A 20,858-nucleotide genomic window follows, 5' to 3' on the forward strand; every position below is an offset into this window, starting at 1 on the left:
GACGTTAGAGAAAGGTGTTTGAATTACTAACACTAAAAGGAGAACTATGCTCAATAAGTGTTTCTGGAAGGGATGAGCCCAGGAACATACATGTACGTATCACCCACGGACCCCGAGAACAGTGTGGTGATGGCCAGGACGGGAGGAGGGAGGCAGGCAGACATCTGTAATAGTGTCAATAATAAAAATAAAGAAAACAAATGAGTATTTCCTGGTTTTATTTATGAAACTAAAAGTTGTGGTTTTTTAAAAATTTAAGCCAAAACCCACTGTAAATACCTTCAAAGCAATTTAGTTTGTCAGTGAAATAATGAAAAAACTGCCTCCATGATAAACTAAATTCTTCACGATTTCGGGGTTTCTAAAGGTTATTTTGGCCTGACAAGTGACGAACAGGTGGTGTCATTGTAAGTGAATCATTAATAAGGAATAGGTCAAGCAGAGATCCACAATTAGAAAAAATAACTTTATAATCACAGTCTTCAGGTGCAATGGGAGGATTCAGAGCTTACTGAATGTATGACAAAAAAACTTACAATCTAGCTCTGATGACTACTGGGAGAATTATTTAAGCTACCAATTATATCCAATTTAAAAAAATTATTATAAAATGGGCAAGAATCCAGAACTGCTTCTAAAGTCAAATTTTCTCTTAAAGAATAAGTTTTTCAAATACCATTTAATTTCTTCTTATAACAATTTAAGCTAGAATGAGGATGGAAAAAGTAGGAAAATATAATGCTGGAGAAAATACCTTAATGTTTAGAAGTGTCTTCATTTAGTAAAGAAATGAACACAACTAACAAGCGCTCACCAAGCCCCTAAAATGCATGTTAAAAAACCCCCAACATTCTGAATATCGGTCTTATAAAATAAACATGTTGTAAAAGAAGCAAAATAGGATGGCATGCTATAACTTAAGTATTAATTACAAGTTTTCTAAAACTACATAACACTCGAGAGAATTTCTTTCACAAACAGATGCTTCAAGTTCATCCCAAGACTCAACATTCTATTTCAACAGGAAGCCTGCTACTGCGATCTGGCACAAGATTTCCCAGAGAAACGCATAGTGCAACCCAGCCACAGAGCTGCGCGGAAAAAAGGGATGCTTCAACTCTAAGTTCCCTCGTTAGCTGGCAGTCGGAGCAAAGCCGCGATGCAGAGGAACTTTCGAGTTGGAAGGGAACCAGGCCCCCGCATCAAGAGATGTCTCACCAGTTTCCCTTGCTGATTATAAACCAGCACACAGCTACTTCCCCAGGACCGAGACTCCCATTTACATTCCAAGAGGAAATGGTTTTCTCCAAGTCCCAGAAAATGACCAAGGGCTCTATAACTAAACTGAACAATCTTTGAGAAGTCCACAGACTTTGAAGAGCGTCTGTTACTTGAACGCTTCCTTAAGGATGAGCAATGAACTTTCTCTAGAGTCACCAAATTAGTCTGCTATGGTTTCATAGAGAGAAATTACTTACTATGAGGCAGAATCATTGAGCTGATATTCCCTGGATCTGCAGAAGCAAGCCTGCACCCCGCCATCTCGCCACAGCCGTTTAATCACGCCTGCGAGTTCAGGGGTCATGACTCCCTCTTCGGCACTGCCAGCTAAGACAAAGAGCTGTCGGGCATCATCCTGGAGAGAGAGAGAGACGAGGGATTCTCCATTTCTTAAAGACTTGACAAGAGTCTCTTTAACACACATGCACCACCACACACAGCACTATATGTTACAGCATTTTAAACGAGGCACGAGAGACGTAGCTGGCAGGGCAGTCTGAGAGAATGCACATGAAGTCTCCATCCATGTCGGCAGTGGGTGGAAGCGCAGAGCCGAGCTGAGGAAGGATTTCACTCTCCTAACCCTTCTCCGCACACCACCGTCTCCTGCCAGGGTCTCTTCTGACTGGCCTACACATCTCCAACCTGGCTACTCAGAAGTTTTGATGGAAAAAACTGGCCTGGGAGACAGACACATGGAACTCATTTGCATTCTGTTCAAGGAAGCCTACAATAAAAACAGAATGAAAAGACTAGCACGTTAAGAGGCGAAGTCTACACATGTCAAAGGCAGTAAAACACACTCAAGGAAAAAGGGTTCTCTTCTCTCCCGTTCAGGTCAGACAGGGGAACAGGAAGAAGTGGAAGACTAAGGCATTTTAGGAGTGTAGGAGCTTGGGGGCAGAGGGGGGATAAATCCCTCGGGGGAAATTCAGTATCTAGATTTTCCCCAGAGAAATAATAACCCTCTAAATAAGATGGGGGGGGGGGGGAAGGCAGCAGGAAGAAAAGAAAATCACAAGGAGAGATTGATCAGAACGTGGTGAACCACAAGGCTGGGCTTTGTAAGTGGTTACAGACCTGGAATGTGGGACGGAGAGAAAGGACCGCAAGGGGCCACAAGAACTGTACTTGTTTTGCTTGACTCCCCTCAGCCCTAAACGTCAGATGGTATGAAAAGGAACACCAGTCTCAGGGGAGGATTCCCCACTCCAATCTAATACTGCTCTGCCTCAAGGAGATTTCCAAATGACTATGCAAATGCATATACTCAAAAAATGCATATTCGGGATAAAGAAAAAGCAGAGGGTGAAGACACCACTCAGTTGCGTCACAAGTAGTCCGCGAGACCAAGCAGCCAGCAAAAAGCATCTCCGAGGCAGGCGCGATCCCAGCCACAAAACCCCGAGCCCCGTGTATCCACATGAGCAAAGCAGAGCAGAGCAAAACCAACCCGAGCGCACTCTGAGTGCTTCTGCCAAACCGGGGGTCTTCGGCCCCGACGGCGTTTGACAAGTAACATTCCTCCCATCCTTTCCTGCACCCTTGGCTGTGTATTTTTACATAGCCAACCCTGTCTAAGGAACTTTCCCTAACACCTGCATTCCCTTCCTCACTTTCCAGAGATAAAAATTTAATATAAAGGAATGGATGACTGAGAAAAGATGAAAAATGACATAAACTGGCACTGAACAGTGAGCAAGCCCTTCTATGAAGATGGTGCACCGTTTTCACCATCTTGGTTCTGAAATCTGACCATACTCATGCAAGTATTCAAAAACCTCAATAGGCATTACTTTTTAATATAATAGTGTAATTCCAATTTTAGAAACTTAAAAAAAAGAGAGCTACTGCTACCTAATTTTGTTGTCCTGACTACAATTTGTAAACACTGTTTGAGGAGGAAGCACTTTCTCCTTCCACTGACCAACGCTGCTTCCCCACAGCATTCTTTACAGGTCTGTAAAGAGGCCCCTCTCTGCAATGAACTTCACCCTCAGCAGACATGAAAAAGCAACCTGTCCCATAACCAGCTCTATCCTTTCCCATCCACTCCCCAACCAACCACAAATAGCTGGAGAAGGACAACAGAGGAGACATAAATTCTTATGTATAAAAAAGAGGAATTTCAGAAAACGATGTATAGACTCATTGATTAGTATGGGTGGATGATGGAAAGCTAGACGACTCAGGATGCCTGAGAGGAATTAATAATGTCAACTGTATCTGGTGACATAGAAGTGTTAGGACCCAAAGATGACAAATTTGATAAACTAAAGAAATAAAAGAAGGGGTCATATGGTCTATATGTCCGGCTCCCTCCACCCCCCAATTCCTATGTTGGATTCCTAATTGTCCAACGTGATAGTGTTAGGAGGTGGGACCCTGGGGGGCGGTGCTTAGGTCATGAAGGGGGAGCCCCATGAATGAGATTCCTGTCTTTGTAACAGAGACCCCAGAGAGATCCCCTCCCCTTCTACTTCCACCCTGTGAACAGAGCCCTCGTCCAACCATGCTGGCACCCTGATCTTGGCCGGCCGGCCTCTGGAGTCTGAGAAATAAGTTTCTGCTGAAAATAAGCTATGGAATCTTCGGTACTGTGTGACTGCAGCACGAACACACTAAGACAGACACTGTCACCTGCATCTGATGAGAAAGGAGTGCCGGGACCCAAAGATTAGTAACAACCGATTTGATAATGGGAAGAAATGAAAGGAGGGATGGTCGAGAGATATGAAGAATGAGGGGTGAAAAATAAAAAGGAAACTAAAAGAAGTAACTGAGATGGAGAAAAATCCAACAAAGAGAATAAATACAGTATTACTGACCAATTAGCAGGCACAGCAAACACAGGGTGGGGCAAAAGTAAGTTTACAGTTGTTCTTATGGACAGGAATAAATAATTAATAAATAACAATACAAGAATAAACTGTTTCAAGTACTTACAACCATAAACCTACTTTTGTCCCATCCTGTATAACAGAGAAGCAGAATTAGGTGATGGGAAGAAATAAGAAGGAGACAGAAAATGAACACAGGAGAAAGCTGGTAGGAAGAGAAGAAAAGGGAAAGCAGAAGGTGAGAGAAAAAATAGAAATAAGACAAAAGTAAATACTGTAGCACAGAGATACAGTATTCCTGAATACCTGAAGGGTGCCTCCAAAATTTAGATCTGGAGTTCATGTCCTTACTAAGTATATTCTGGGAGACCGATATTTGCCTTTACTCCCCACACCTCCAAAAGCAGAGCTACATATCACGGCACCCGCTTTTAGATCACACCAATTTACTACCATGTGCTACTACAAAATGAGAAAAACGGTGCTGCAAAAGAAGTGAATAAGTGACCACAGAAACCTCTAGCATATCCACAGAACCCATTTCCTAGACTCTCCTTTGCCAACACTCCTCAAATGAGCCCAGAGCACTTTGCTACATCTTACCCTGTTGCTTAAATTCATTTCCCTGAAACAGGAAGCAGATCTTGCTTAACTGCATGTACTGAAGAGAGCAAGCGAAGAGGAAATGAGAAACACTTACTGCTCTGGCAGCTTCCCCAAAGTCAATCTTCAGCCGCCCCATGGCCCTTATGATGGCAATAATGGACTGTATAGTGTTGCTGTAGACGACGACTTTATACTGTTTACATTCCTCCTCTGAATAGCCGTCCTCATGAATGATTCTTTGAAGAGAAGAAAACCACAGATCATTACCGTGAACCTAAAATGAAAGGAGACTGCGGATTTGTACGCAGTGTGAGGAAATGCAGCCTTACAAAAGGCCGCGTTTCAACTTACTTCATCTGTTTCACAATGGTGCTTTTGCCAGATTCTCCGGCACCTGAAAAGAGAAGAACACCAGACTTTGAATTCATCTGTAATCAAACGCAAAAGCTTGACATCAATGTGAGTGATAATTCCAGATTAACGGAAAACACAGGTCCTGGGAAAACTGGTGAGGCCTTCCGTCTATCAGCGACCCAGCGAACTTCACGGGCCGTGTCCCGGGCCTCCACATGCCGCCTGTGGAGAGCAGGCGTTCTCAGGTGATAACCCAACATACTCACGTCTAGGAACTCATCCTCCACGTGAAACACAATATGGACACTGAACAAAGGCAAACATGAAGGGATTTATTTTTGGACTATTTGTATTAATTTCTATGTCAACACTCATGGGCTGAGAATGTTCCCGGAGCAATGCTCTCAGCCGAGGGACTAAAGAAGTCATCACTGGCGCAGAGGAGGCACTGTCCCCAGCACCTGTGCCTGCTACAACCCCCACCCCTCCACACACACACCAGGGGTCCCTCCCTGGCCAGCTAGAACCACTGAAGGGCCACTCGTTGATGGTTCACCTGCATCATTGCAGCCAGTTCCTTCTCCCACCGTCCCAGGTGCCCATTTCACATCACCGCCTCTCCCCCAAACTTAACAGGCCTCTTCCCACTTCCAAACATCAGCTGATGACCCCGCCTCTCTGTTATTGGAAAAATTAAAGCACTCAAAAAAACACTCTTCATTTTCCCATAACCAAGTCTACCATTCATTCCATTTGTACCTCCAAGAAAATTCTCTACCTTCATCAATGGATGAAGTGTTTCTGCTGACATCTAAGACTAATAATCTCTTCAACTGTGCCCTCATCCATCCACCTTGTTTTACCTACGCGAGGTCCTGGCTGCTACAGTTACCCTCCATCACACGGATATCATTGAGCTTTCTCTTCCCACTAGTCACTCTCATCAGTGTACAAACTCACTATACTGTCTTCCATCTCACGGTCAGCTCACGTACACCCCACTCCTGCCTCCCCTGACTCCTCACTCCTTCCTCCAGCTACCACTCCATCTTCTCTTCCTGTCTAGAGCAAACATCGAGTCGTCTATACTCATGTCCCCCAATTCTGTGCCTCCAACTCTCTACGTAACCTGCTCCAGGCAGGTGTTCACACCCACCACTCAACTGAAACCACCTTTCAAATTCTCCAACAATTTCCATCTTCACAAAGCCAATGGCCAAGCCTCAGTCCTCATCTTACTCAATCTCTTAAACAGAGTTTGTCCGTGTTGATGACTTCTCCCCTTGAAACACTTTCTTCACTAGACAGGCCCCCAGAGCCCACGTTCTCCTGGTTGGACTCCTACCCCGCTATTTCTGTCCTCCCTCCTGGCTCTGAATTCTAAAGACTGTATGACTTCTTCAGCCCTTTTCTCAATCTCCATTCATTCTCTAGGTCATCCCTTCTAATCTCATGGTTTTAAACGCCATCCATAAACTGGTAATACTGATAGTTAACATCTAGGGAGTACTGAATGCCAGACACTGTTATAAGCACTTTGTTTGTATTAACCCAATTAATGCTCAACATCAACTCTGTGCAATAGATACTATCATCCCCAGTTTATAGATAAGGTAAATAAAGTATGGAGACGTCAAGTTGACTTGTCCACAATTAGTAAGTGGCAGAGCTACAAGTCTGCCTTCACACAGTCTGGCTCTAAAGCTGTTGTACTGCCCCTACACTAATGACTTCCAAATGCAGATCTCTGATCTCGGCTTCTAACCGTGGCTCCAGACTCACAGCTAAAGCACCTAGCTGACATATTCCTATCCCATTAGATTTCTGTTAGACATCTCAAACTTCAAGCACCCACAACTGAGTTACTCCTCCCCCTCCTGCTCCACCCTGCCTCGATGTCCCAGTAACTAGCAGAGATGTGCACACCAGTACCAATATGTGCATAAAGTGTTAGTACCGTTTACTTTTTTAAGTAAATACATATATGGTTCTAACATTTCTTCCTGCACCACGCAGATCCCTGTAAGCACAGTGGAAACCACAGGTTGTCACTGCAAAACCTTCCTAAACGCACCAGGGCCTGAAGTCTGTGAAACGTCGCTGATCTGCCCTGACACTGCCCCACCCCCCAATTCTCCCACGGCCTCCAATCACACTCAAAATGAAATCCGAGGGTGGGGAGGCCACCGTGCTCCGAAGCCTGCCCGCCTCCTCACCCTCCACTCCCACCTGTCACTCTCCATTTGCTCTCTCTGCTCGTCAGACCAGCTTTCCTGTTCTTCCTCCAGCGTACCAAACTGGTTCTCAGTGAGCCTGATCCTGACTCACGGTCTTTGCTGCACTGTTCCCCCTGCCTGGAGGAGTTTTTACAGAATGTTCTTTTTCTTTCAGAACAGCCCTCCCTGACTAATCTACCTAAAACCCCACCGCATCACCCTCTTTCCCCTCACTTCGTTATATTTTTCTCAAAGCACTTGTCACTTCTTCATATTACAGATTTGTTCATTTCCCATCTTCTCCACTAAAATATAAGCTCCACGAAGGTTTATGCAGTCCTGTATTACCAGGGCCTAAAACTGGGCCTCACAAAAATCGGTCTGCAAATAAATATTGATGAACAGACAAATGACTAATGTTTTGTATGTGTGATCCCTTACTAAATATTTCTCAACCCTAGTAACCAAATGTTAGTTAAAACAAAGATCAAATAACTCAAAAATTCTAGACATCTATAGGATGTCAAAAGGGACATTTACATATGACTTTATCTCTGTTCTTATCACCTAACCAATGATCAGGACCAGCACTAAAATAGTACACAGAGAACCTTCTACTGACACTGTTAGAAGGAAGAGATTTCTCCCATGCAGATCTAAAAAAGAAAAGAAAACAAACAAACCAAAGTCCCTAACAATGCAGTTTCGATTTTAGGGAAGAAAATACAAAAGTATACCAGTTGTATTTTAAATAGTTTAAAATAGAATTACTAAATTATCCCATGTTAGCAATCGCAACTAAATTAACTAGGAAACGTAGAGATTAATGCAGCAATCTGCACCATTCTTTAATGTTAAAAACAGCCTTTCTACCCCTTATGTTGGATTATTTTGAGTGAAATAACCAATACCTCAGTCTCAGAGTCCATTCCCATCCACCTCATTAAGTTCTACCCTTCATATGAAGGTGCTGATTGAAAAATAGGTAAGTACGTCGCCCTGCTCTGTGTTCCCCAAGCTCCCTGATAAAATGTCAGCTGTCCTTCCTCCTCATTACGACACTATATATTTACATGTATTTTTCACCCAAGCTTTTATTAGATATCCAGTCCCATCTCTTAAAAGAAGGCGCCTCTTCCTGACCACAGAACCGAGCAGGATTTGTTTCGGTGGATGCTCCCGGCATTTTATACAAATAAGAACCGAATCATTTCACACCCAAAGTGTTGGACCCGCTCAGCTCCCAGACCACCGCAAAAAGCCGCCACCTCCCCTTTCTTGCCAGCGTGAAATCTAAGAGTCACCTGGAACCCTCTCCCTCTTCTCTCCTTACGTGAAGCTGTAACCAAATCTTCCCCTCCTTACCCATTTCTCAAATTAACCCTTTCTGCTCCTCTCGTGTCTGACCCTGACGCCGGACCTGTGGCAAGCTGCTGCAATTTTCTCCAACTTCTTCTACTCGAAGCCCCTCCCTTCTCATCATTTCCGAGCTCTGACATTTTCTACACCCCTTTCTCATCAGGTCTGAACTCTTTATTTTTACCTCAGGCCTCTGTGTGCTGCAGCTTCAGGAGTAAATCCCTTCTACTAACATCTCACTCTCGGGTTTCCGGCTGCTTCCCAAGTCTCACCTCCCTCTCTGTGTGTATACAGCACCTGGACCTTCCTAATTTCACTGTATTTTTTACCTGCCATCCTTCAGAATTCCACACAAGTGTAAGGGGAGACTCATCTGCCCATCATCGGCCTACGAGGGCAGTGGCCACAGGATGACACAAGGGGACAGAGACAGAACCTGAGGACGTCTCACAGACAGAGCTGTGGGCCTGGGAGGGGCAGGTGTGCGAGCAAGTGAATTCTGACAGGTTCAAGAGAGACAGGAGGGAACGGGGTCAGTTCGACTTAGAAGATTTATCCTTAAAACAATATACAGCTAAAGGTCATCTGACATCAACAGGAACAAGCGGTAAAGCTGCAGAGATACCTGAAAGGAAAAGGGCAGAAGCAGCTAAGTTAGACAGTCTTGCTCCCAACTCAAGAAGCAAGGCAATCTTCAGAGAATAAAGGGGTGGAACTAACCTAGAAAATCATCTCAGAAACAGTCAAACAGAACAAGAAGTGTGTATACAGGTAGGTTGGCACGATGACCAACACTGTAAGACAGAAAAGCTGTGTTCTAGAACCATTATGTTGACCTAAATACGTTCTGAGCTTTAATTTTTAAGGAGCTCACTGAGAGCAGGCGCCATATTACATGTGCTGCCCCCCATTTCTCCCCACGGCACATACTACATTACGGGGGTGGAAGATGAGAGATGGTGGCGATTTCTTTGCAAGATGTTTTTAAAAGGCCAGTGAACTGCTAACCTAAGTCATATGACATAAGTAAACACGTTCAGCTCGCACACACACTGACGTTAAAAATTAATCCCGAGAGATGGCTGATCCTCAAAACCAGTGTCACCTGGTGCCTTTTCTTATTTTCTCTTCATTGTGACTAAAACTCAAAGCCGGTCCACAGAAGGGACATGAGCACAGTCTTCGTCACACTTCGGTGCCTTCAGGGGTGTCTATGTAAAACGGGCCAACTGAAGATGGTGAGAACAGTGTCTGACACACAGTAGGTATCCAACAAATATTAACCAGCTATTTTTAATGCTGTTTTCACTGTCCGAATACCGCCAAGTAATGCTAGGGCCCAAAGAATGTGGTTTAGTAACAGCTCCTTGATACAGGAGTATCCAGCCGATTCAAAATCCCAGGAGCAGCTGTTTCCCCATAATCAGACCTGGCAGGAAGGTGGACTCACAGTCTTCGACAGCAGCTTACAATCTAAAAACTACAGCAAACTACGTCAGAGCGTGAGTCATTTTCTCCGCCCCACCCCGAGGAACAAAAAAACCCTCTCTTCCTTAAACACACTTTCAACTCCAGACACGCCTGTGTCCCACCCCCTCTCCCACACTCCTCTCCCACCGGCACCTCCCTGGCTTTTCCTTGCGCTTCCCCTTGGACCACTGCCTCGTGTATCAGTGGAGAGTTAGTTACTCCAGTGGCACCTGAAACGTCTCCTTTGCCTTTGAAATACTTGTTCCTGTGGAGAAATCTCAAAGCTTCTAAAAGCCTGGGACTGTAACTGGAGCGCCCCCCCCCCTTGCTGGAGCTCTGCACAGTTGAGTCCCGATAGGGTGAGGTTTGTGGGTGCCCCTCCACCCTCTCTCGGCCACTCCACAGGCCCCGTGATCAGACACATGGGAATGTACGACCGAAACAGGGGAGACTTCCATCCCACAGCAAGGAGAAAACTTGACCAGCAAATAAATTTGATTTTTCCTTCTAATTTATCCTCGCCTTTCATTTACAACTAAGGCACTTAAAGACTTTTTTTCCTTTTAGTAAATGATGCCATGTCACAATAAACTCCATGGAAGAGTAGACTTTAGCCCGAACTCTGCCGTGACTAACTGTGGGACCTTGGGCAAGTCACCTAGGGTCACGAGGCCTGTCTCCTTATGTAGGAAATGTCAAGGGCTCTGGCCACAGGTGCTCCCTGGCTGCACTCTAACACCACGACTACATACACTGTCAGGCCGATTCTCTAGTTGGGACACATAGAGGCTTGAAATCAAACCACGGACTCACACCTTCCTATTAACCCAACCATTCCCAAAACAGCCACGACTCGGCGATTCGAACGTCCTCTAATCACGCGCTCCCGGTCAAGAAGGGACAAGGAATAGAAAGAACCAGACAACGCAGCCCCAAGGATGTAGGGCTGTCTGACGGCACACCTGCACTCTTCACGCTCGGCTCCACGATCACATAACCTTGGGCCGGCAGGATGAGTACTCAGGCCAGACTGCTGTTTCTTTTACAGAAACGTCAATACGCACAGCCAAAGGTCACGGGAGCGCAGTCCGCGCTGGCTCCAATCACAGGAGCACAGAAGTCCAGCGGACTCCTTTCCACGGATAGGTGTAAGCAGCTACCAGAGGAAAACTTTCAGTCAAAATGCCTGTCAACAAAAACGGGTCACTTCCTAATTCAATAAAAGAAAAGGTCGGCAGAATTACAGATGAGAAAAATGTCACGGAGCAAATAAGAATTGTTTCTCAGTCTTTTTTTCCCCTCCCTTTCCACAAACATCTTCTGGATGTGTCAGGACCTGCTGGGCAGAGACTTCAAATACAGATAAGCTTAGGAATTTATGGTCTCCAGGGCAAAGTTAGAAACTATTTTTCACGTGCAGTTAGCAAGTTTCTCTAGCCTAAAATACCAGAATGACTTTTTGCACCCAGCCCACGGTCCCTCTAAACACGCCTGGCCTCTGCGCGGGAACAAACATCCCTGAAAACCCGACTCGGTTCACACTTCGGCTCTGCCCGGGGGCGCCCTCCGTCCTCTCTGCACATCACTGCCCCTCCGAGGGCTGGCGTGGACTTCTCGCGCTTCTCAGCCCGTCCCTGAGGGTGATTTCCAAGACTGAGTTCCACACTGTTCCTCCCAGTCACTCACCTTATTCTATCTCTAGCCAGCTCTGGTTACTCTAAAAAAATATTATTTGACCGTCTTCCCAGCTTATAAACGTCTCATTCTTCATAAGCTGCTAATTGGTTTTCTTGATTTTGATTAAAATGACAATGTAACTCTTTTTTGGTGCCACCTGAAAACCCTCCCACACCTGTGCAGTCGATACTCCTCGTTCAAGGGCACTCTGACCAGGCTCAACCTGCTCCTACAGGCTAGGGCCCAACACCACCACACCACATGTGGTCCAACTGCTGTCATTATCTGGATTCTACTTGTTTAGAACTTGAGCAGTCGTACCCTTGCAAGCACACTCTTTGGAAGCACGAAGCAGTGCCTTCTTTTTATGTGTCTCCACCCCCCCCCCCATCTAGACCACAATCTGGGACAAGCAGGCACATCATCACCGAGGGCAGGATGAATGGCCTGAGTTTCCATGAGATTCAGTGGTTACCTAATCCCATTTTGCAAACACCAGCTACAATGAGTGGAATTTTCAACGTGGGCAGTTAACAGAAACAGAAGACTTCCATTCCTCTGCTATCTTTCCTCAGCCCCACACCCATTCCTGGCTGTGCCCTCACCTCTCACCCCACAACCATACCCGACGATAACTCGATAACTCAGACTCGCTCAGGAGCCTCCTCCTGGTGTCCCTCTTCCCTCTGAACTGCACTCCAAGCCTGTCCCAGCTCCTTGCACCCACCATCCCCTTCTGCAACACCACTACAAATCTGTCCTCCAGCCCATATCCCAGCACCTAAAAGAGTGCATGAAACACTGAGTTCTCACTGAACGTCTCTTCAGGGAATGAGTAAGTGAGTGAGTATCTTAAGAGTAAAAGATGGCAGTGAGTTGCAAGTGGGACCAAGAAAATGGTCTCTTCCCTGAAAAGGTCTGTCTAGGAAGCAATCACCAAAAAGGCTTAAAGTGCATCTACGAAATTTCTTATAAAACTTAATCGACACGTTAGACCGAATTTCAGGATACCTACCTTCTAGAGAAATCTCTCCTTTGCTAACTCAGTGTGCAATGGCCTACAGGACCTGGGCCACCCCCCTTAGAAACTATAAAGCAGAACACTAAGGAAGATGCTGGTTTGATTAAGGAGGAAAAAAGGCGGCTCACTCAGCCAAGCAGCTCTCCTCCAAACGTTATCACTTGAGAATATGAACGAGGTAACTTGAGTGCTGCTGAAGATCAGGTGTTCTCTTTGGGCAACTGGCCTAGCAGAAGGGAGAAGTGGGGTTTCCTCCTCACTCTGGCAGCCTCTAAAGAGAATGCTAGAGGGGGCAAGTCACAGGTGAGCGTGGGGGGACTGGCCCCTGGCTGCCTCGGCGCTCTTACTCTGGCTTCTGGCGAGCAAGTCTTTCACTTCTTTGAAGGCAGATCAATAAAAAGCCATTTTCACACTAACAGTAAATCACATGCTAAGTACACAGGACATCACCGAAAACGACCTCTGCAAAGGTTCCTTTCCTACTAGCCCTGCCTCACAATTGTTTCTGAGACAGGAACAGGAAATACTAGATCAACGCTCTTCTAATCCCCTGCACACCTTTCCAGCCTATCTCCTCCACTCCTATATCAACCCTCCATTCTAAGCAAAACTATTTGCTCACTGGTATTTCTGAGCTTTTGCACACACTATCAGTCCTTGGGTCTGGGTACGCTCCTCTCCAGTCTCTGCCTTGAGAGCTCTTATTTATTCTTCAAGGCCCATCTCAAGTGTCGCCTCTGATGGGAGGACTTTCCTGATGTGTCTTTCTCCTCCTCCTATAACCACATTCCACATATATTATCGCTGTTTACTTGTGTGTCTCCACAGCTCAAATTGCTTAAGAGTTCTAGTTCTCGGTTATTTTTTATCTCCAGGTGAGGAAAGTACCTGTGCCCTATAAGATGATCAGAGAACTTAATCATAAGTAGCTTAATAAATGAGCCTCTTTTGAACAGTGCAACACCAAAAACCACAAAGTTCAACTGAGAGTAGCCTTGACTAAATGCAGTGCAGTGCCCCGAACTGGATCCTGGAGCAGGAAAAGAATGTTAGTGGGGAAACTGTGGCAATCCCAATGGAGTTTGAAGCCCGGTGTTGACAAACGGACCGTTGCCATGCAAGATGCCAACATTCAAAGAAACCAGGTGACAAGCATACAGAAACCCTATGCTACCTTTGTGGCTTTTCTATAAATCTAACATTATTCCAAAATAAAGTCTATTTTAAAAACTTTTTAAAGTAGTCCCGAAACGTAAAAGAACTGCAGAATACCGATGAAGACATGGATATGCATTTTAATTACAACCATTACAGCAAAAGTAAAGAATAAGAAATACACTTTTCTTAGAAGTAGAGGAAGGAAATTATTTTTTAAATTATTTTTTAACCTGAAATGAACTAAAATATGTGAGGATGTATTAATGCTGCAAAATGGAGAAAAAGATTTCCATCACTGAACCGAAGCAGTTCAATGTGTTATTCTCTGCAACACGCAACTCAGCGCTGAGGTGACCCCCCCAAGAGTTTGAGGCTGCTCTATCGCACCACTGCTCTATTCTCTGATGCCATCAGACCCACACTCCGTAAATCAGGGCAGTAATCACACCAGTACCTCAAACAGGGCCTCGTTTTGAAGTTAATGGTTATCCCCACATTCTACCTTCAGGAAACAGGGCGGGATAGGCTCTATGAAAAACATGTACTCTTAAACAACCCTCCATAACTTACAGTAACTTGTAAAATCTAATTTCTAAGGTCCTAGGCAAAATCCACTTCCATACGGCACTATCCATCTAAGAAAAAAAAAAAACAAACTAGGGATATCAATACATGACTAAAACAGAAAGCCATGTACAGTATAACATTACCGTAAGAAGTTTTTAGAATTTAATGGAAAACTATTTTAATTTTAAAACCTGACCATTACAGGAAGATTAATTACAAGACGACAAGAACCAAGCCACCTTGCTGATTCTGAAGATGTCTCATTTCATGGTCCCTGTGCCACCGGCGTAACAAGGGTCACCAGCAGGCCACAGGAACTGAGGAGAGATACAAGCACAACTTAAATGTACAAAGAGTGTATGTTTTGATCTTGGTGAAACATGCCCGACTCTTATGTAGGACACTATCTACTTCTAAGTTAAGCAATTTTGAGATGTGAAATCCTAACATTAAACAACTAAGACTTCTGTGTGAACATTAAAATCGTGGGCTCCTGTGGGCGGACCTGGTGACAAAAACAGGTCTGCGGCAGCAAACAGCGAACTCGTATCTCAGCTAATCCTTCACAGTCTCTTGATCTCTGAGGTCTCCTCCGAGTCTAAGTTGGAAATCAAAGGAAATTCATGTCTAAAGTCTACAGTCTCCTGGAATTTGTCTGTAAGATCAATAGGTCATTTTTCAGGTACTAGTCAGATAAATTTGCTCTTTCTGGTATCATTCATTGCATAGTTTGTATCAGATATATTCACTGCTGTTACAACTTAGTATCAAAACATGGAAACCGGGGATATTTCATTTACATTGAGCACTGTATCAAAACTAGAACAATTAAACAGTGATCCTAACACAATGTTATTTAGTTCAAGCAGCTTGAATTACAGAAATGATACAGATGATTGCTAAGCAGGTAACGGGATAGCCTGGATAGATAAAGACTTAAAGATAACTCTAACTTACTAAACAATGAAAAAGAAATCAACCAAAAACTAAGTTAAAAACACCGAAGACTGAAATCAAATACTAGAGCAATTTCTTTTCTTTATATTCTCTTGAACATTTATGACATAGGCTTTTATATAATTTATGTCTTTTAGGTTTTTAACCTCAGTGTTTAATTATCTTCCTAAACAGCTTTATTATGTTGAACTAAGTTCAATCAAACTCAAGAATAAGAGCACTAACAATGCAAAAGCAGCCCTCTTCCTAACTGGCTAAAACAGTCCATCTGACTGATGATGTTAATCCCACAAAGGACCCCAGAGAGCAGACCTCATTATGCAGAACAAGGAAAATGAAGCTCGGGATTAGGACTGATCTGCCAATTTTCAGGCTCTTTGCTCTTTGGTACCTCCTGTTTATAAAGTGAGTTACCAGATCAAAGGGATGTATTTTATTAGTGCTAGCCTACTGTATTCTGTTAAAAAAAAATTTAAAACAGACTTCAGTGATCTGAACAAAGTTAGCGCCCACTGCTCTAGACATTTCTTACAAAACCCACATTTCTATTTTTTGTTTTCATGGCTAACATTTTAGTTCCTGAGTATTTAAAGCATCTCTCCTTCCCACTTTTCCAGACAAGTCCCAACCCCTAATGAAACGAACTAGAAAACCTAAGAAGAGAGAGCACAATAGTGCGAGTCTATGAGCAATCTACTTGGCCAAATGTTTTTATCCACTCCCTAAAAAAAACCCAAAAACCTCTGAGCAAGATTATTAACAAGGAACAAAAGTCTGTTTTACCTCTTCCCTACTAGCTTTGGACAATTTTCTGGTGCTCATAAAAATAGCAGGGAAAAAACAGCCAGAACAAGCGGGGATGATGAAGCACAGGTACTGCACTGATTACATGCATTAAAAATTAACTCTTGAATTAAAGTTGAAAGTAATTAAATCCAGGTGACATTAACTGTTTTGAGCTGGATGTGCTGATAATGGAAGTTTAAAATCCTGCACCCTACCTCAAATCGAATTTAATTACATCTCCCAACCATACAAAATGACAACTTAATATTGAGAATTAGCAGGCATGTTCTTGTGAATTAATGAAAAACTAAAGCAGGAATATGTTTAGTTCTTCAAGATTTCCATCTCATTTCATTAAGTTCAACTTATATTTAATGAGTATCTACTAGATGGTAGGATTATCATCTACTAACCTTTAACTCTTTACCCATGCCTTTTTAATAGAGAATTTGACCCATCCGGTCCTTGAGAAGATCAGCCTTGTGGAACTTATAACACTCCACCAACCCTGCCACGTTCCCACCACAGATGATGATAGTGGCGGACACCGGACCCTGCTGGGCCAACGTGATATCCTTCCCAGGAACCTGGAATGGTAACCCTGGGAACCTGAGTCAGAAGAGAAGCAGCACCTGAACTACCAGGTCAGGCAGGGTGTGAGCCAGAGGTGTCAGAGTGAGCCAAAGCTGAAAACTGGGGGTGAGGGTGGAGGTAGGGGGTGGAGGCAGGGGCAAAGAAGTCGTAAGTGAGCAAAGAAAGCTGAAGAGGTGACTTACCAGCAAAGCGGAGCAAGCGACCATCCTGCTCTAGGAGAAAGGGGGATGGGGCATGCACCGCAGGCCACTCGCATGAGACCTGGCTCTACTTCACCTCTTATCTATCCCTGGATGTCTGATGCCTAAGTTGCCTACTGTGTCCTTTCAACAAACTCCTCCTTGACTGGAACAAGTATGAATGAGTTTCTGTCCCTTACAGGAAAAAAAAAATCTTCACATTATATGAGGTCCTGCAGTGATATAAAGATGAGAAACGCCCAATTCTCTCAGCCCTCAAGGACCATGTAGTTAGGGGCAACTAAGTATACAGATAACCATAATAGAAGGCAGGCAGACCAAGAGGCATAAAAAATACTATCAGGTTTCAAAGAGAGGGACAGATCACAGCCAATTCAGAACACCAAAAAGGTTTCATGGAGGAAGAGAACTAAATAGTAATCCTAACAGATGGTACTCTGGGATATTTAAAAAACTCATTTACTAAGAAAAAGAAAATGTTAGAATCCTAAGTCAGTCAACAACAACAAAGAATTTATTTTAATAGTCTATGAACTCCAAAAATCTGGTAACAACTGAGTCACGGGACTTGGCAGTTGCCTGACTGTAAGGATGAGAGCAAGAGAAGAGTTAGAAAACTAGCTGTTTTCAGCCCAGATGATTTTGAGGATGATGCCAGCACCTGACAGGGGGGAAGGGGGAAAAAGTAAAGTGGGCAGATAGTTCCATACTGAATTTATTGGCCTGAGGTGAGTTGCAGCCAGCAGTTCATTAATTCACTGGGGAAACGAGAGAAAGACAGGCCATCTGAAGTAAAAAACTGTCCTCTAAAAGAGGAACTAAAGACTCTTCACAGTGTCTAGGTTTTTTCTTTTGCATTTTGAACATTCCATTTCTGCACAGTTGCTGACTTTCCTGGTCCACGTGAACCTTAAAGAATGGAGGGTAGGTCGTGTTGTAGAGGAAGAGCCTGATGAAAGCTATGGCTCCTTTCCCCAGAAAAAATGCATTAAACCACAAATTTTGCTAACGATTTTTAAAAGGCCATGGATCTTCTGAAGCCCTAAGGGGCACACATACCCCAGGTTGCTGCTGTTGTTGTTTAATGGCGTGGGAAAATCCAGAAAGGAAAAAGAAGGCTGGGGAAAGTAGAGTAAGTACCTGCCAGGACCCATCCTCTTCCCTTTGCCTTTCCTAGAGACTGGGGGATGAGGCAGCGCAGAGAAAGGAGCACAGGCCTTCAGGTCTCACCACCCTTCTTGAAGTCAAAGAGGAACCACTTTCATAGACACAACTACCACAACACTAAAAGACTTTTCTAGAACAGTGAAACTAAGCTTAATAGGTGAAAAGTTATTTTTAAAGAAATACAGATGCAGCCTTGATTTAAAGGTCACGTGCTCTGTAAAGGAATCCAGTAAGTACCAAGCACCCTACTCCCCGGGTCACCACGACAGAGGCAGCCTACCCAGGAAGACAATCTTCCCATCCCTGAGGAGGGCCACACCGTCGGACTGCAGGATGATGAACGCATTTAAACAAGACACGAGGAGTAATAAGTTCTTCCAGTCCCCCCCAACCCCAGACACAAGATGCATTATCAAGATGCAAATTGTTAAAAAGAAACTTAACAACTGTCCGTGAACTCTGAACCCTGCGCCAGATCAAGGCAAGCACTGTAGAGAATGCCGTCCTATGAGGATGTGACTTAACATGGGATTTATCACAGGACTGCCTTATTTTCAATAAGCATGTTCAGCCAGTGAGATGCAGATATTTACATGTGAACCATTGATTGTATAGTACGGAGGTTCAAATGAATGAGATGATTCCAATTCTCTGCATGCAACCTGATGTTTGCCATGCCGCCACTGGCAAAATCCTAAAGACAGAGCTTCAGTCTCAGTTTGAATAATGTTTTCTCAAGATCTGCTAAGGGCAACTATCAAGAAATGGAAATCTGGAGATAGCACAGAAACAGATCATGTAATAACTTACAAAACTAAACAGTAACGTTTAATTCCATTACTGCAAAAGATTGGTTTTTCTTAAAATTCCTTGAAGATATTTTTAAAAGGGCATATTAATATTTGAAAAATAATCAAACATCGGCCTGAAACACTATTCAAATTTCAAAACTACTTTAAACATTTTGAAAAAAGTTGCTAAAATAAGCTTCACAAACATCGTGATCACAGAAGTCGCCATTTTCTGAACTAAGCATTTTATATACACCACCTCATTTCATGTTATGAAGTAGGCATCAACATTCCCACTTTCTACATGTGGAAATTAAGCCTCATATGGTTAAGTTACATGCTCTGGGTCTCTCAGTTGATAAATGGAGATGGGAATCGATTTCAGTTTCAAGTGATTCCAAACTTCTATCACACCGGTGCTTCCCAACTTCATCCCATCGGAGCACACACTGAAAATGATGGTGTCTGTGAGGCCCGGTAAGCTGGAGGGCTTGGTGAAAATGATGTATGTTTTCTATACATTATAAAATCATGACAGGGAAAATAAAACAAGTAGTACAGGTGCTATTAAATGTTAATTGGTACAAATCTTCCAAATGAAATATTTCAATATGAAATCCAGAAAGTTTACAGAGGGAACCATACAAAAAATATCATTTCAACTGTGGTAATGAAAATTATTTAAATTTTCAATTATTTAAAAATTTCCAAACAGTGTACTCTGTCTGCCATCATGCACTGCACCCTGGTCGGGAGGCTTTGCAAAATGTAATTCTGTCTTTCTATAGAGTATGATGATCGAACACTGAATGGGCATATCAAGATCCTCCCAATAATAGATCTATAGGAAATTCAAACCAAAGGCAATCAAAGGGTTGTAACACTGAAGTCTTCCTTAACACGGCCCCATTAGTTTCTTAATCCGATTCCACAGAACCTGTAATCTACAACATTGATTTGCTATAATAACAAAAACAGCTGCGCTCTACTTCACTTGTTATCATATTTACCCCTCCCAGCAATCCCACGAAGTACCCCTATTTTCTCCACTTTAAAAAGGAGGAACTGAGGCAGAGAGAAACTATAAAATACCCTTCCCAAAGATAGAGGTGGTAAATGGGAACTGGAATTTGAAGCAGTCTGATGTCAGAGCCTGCGTTGTTAATCATTATGCTAACTTACATCCCTGCAAAGAAGAAAATACAGTAATATTAACAAACATCTACTACGTCCCAGGAGAGACAAGGGCAAGTAAATAGGTCTCAACTTAGACTGTGTTCAGTAGCTTCGCAGTGATGAAGTAAGAATAACTTACATGTACATCCAAGGAGGTATTCTACAACAGAAAGAAAATTCTTCGTATACTGGGATGGGTGCCTGCTGCTTAGAGAAACAGCAAAGAAAACCTGAATTTCATGTATGCGTTCTGATACGGCTTAAGCGAGAGCATTCGTATCTGTAACCTATTTGAATTGGTTGATTAAACTTACTCAAGAATTTTTTAATCTTACTTAAGACAATAAAACTGATAAAAAATTAAAAGCAGATGCTTTAGTACTTCGATTTTTACTTAACTGCTTCTGAAGTTCCCCAAGTCATCATGTGCTTCATTTTGTTTTTAATTAAATGCACTATTTATAAAACCCTGAGTAAAGGTTTTTGCAGATATTCAGACAAATTCTGATTGCTCAAGTTCTGCCTCTGCCAAATCCTGCCACTTGGAAGAAAGCCTCGAGTTTACAGCTGTATTACACAGGCTCACTTCCTGAGGGGATCTCCGACGGTAAATGGAAATCAAAGCACTCACAGCAGAG

At 43.5% G+C, this 20,858-nt stretch overlaps 1 protein-coding gene across 2 annotated transcripts in view; it reads right to left on the reverse strand.

Annotated features, from left to right (window-relative positions):
* Positions 1 to 20,858, reverse strand: part of GNAI3 (G protein subunit alpha i3) — a 36,334-nt gene that overhangs the window by 13,382 nt on the left and 2,094 nt on the right. Inside the window, exons 1-4 of one of the 2 annotated variants that reach the window (XM_037152398.2) lie at positions 11,089 to 11,109; positions 5,079 to 5,121; positions 4,822 to 4,963; positions 1,479 to 1,636 (exon numbers count right to left, since the gene is read on the reverse strand). In XM_037152398.2, coding sequence (XP_037008293.1) covers positions 1,479 to 1,636; positions 4,822 to 4,963; positions 5,079 to 5,083 — 305 coding nt within the window. In that variant the 5' untranslated portion in view covers positions 5,084 to 5,121; positions 11,089 to 11,109. Of the gene's footprint in view, positions 1 to 1,478; positions 1,637 to 4,821; positions 4,964 to 5,078; positions 5,122 to 11,088; positions 11,110 to 20,858 lie in introns of those variants that run through there. The other variant, XM_037152397.2, reaches the window with a different exon arrangement.

The sequence above is a fragment of the Artibeus jamaicensis genome, unplaced genomic scaffold, assembly GCF_021234435.1.
Source record: "Artibeus jamaicensis isolate MK-2021 breed Jamaican fruit bat unplaced genomic scaffold, CSHL_Jam_final scaffold_1689, whole genome shotgun sequence".
Taxonomy (NCBI): Eukaryota; Metazoa; Chordata; class Mammalia; order Chiroptera; family Phyllostomidae; genus Artibeus; species Artibeus jamaicensis.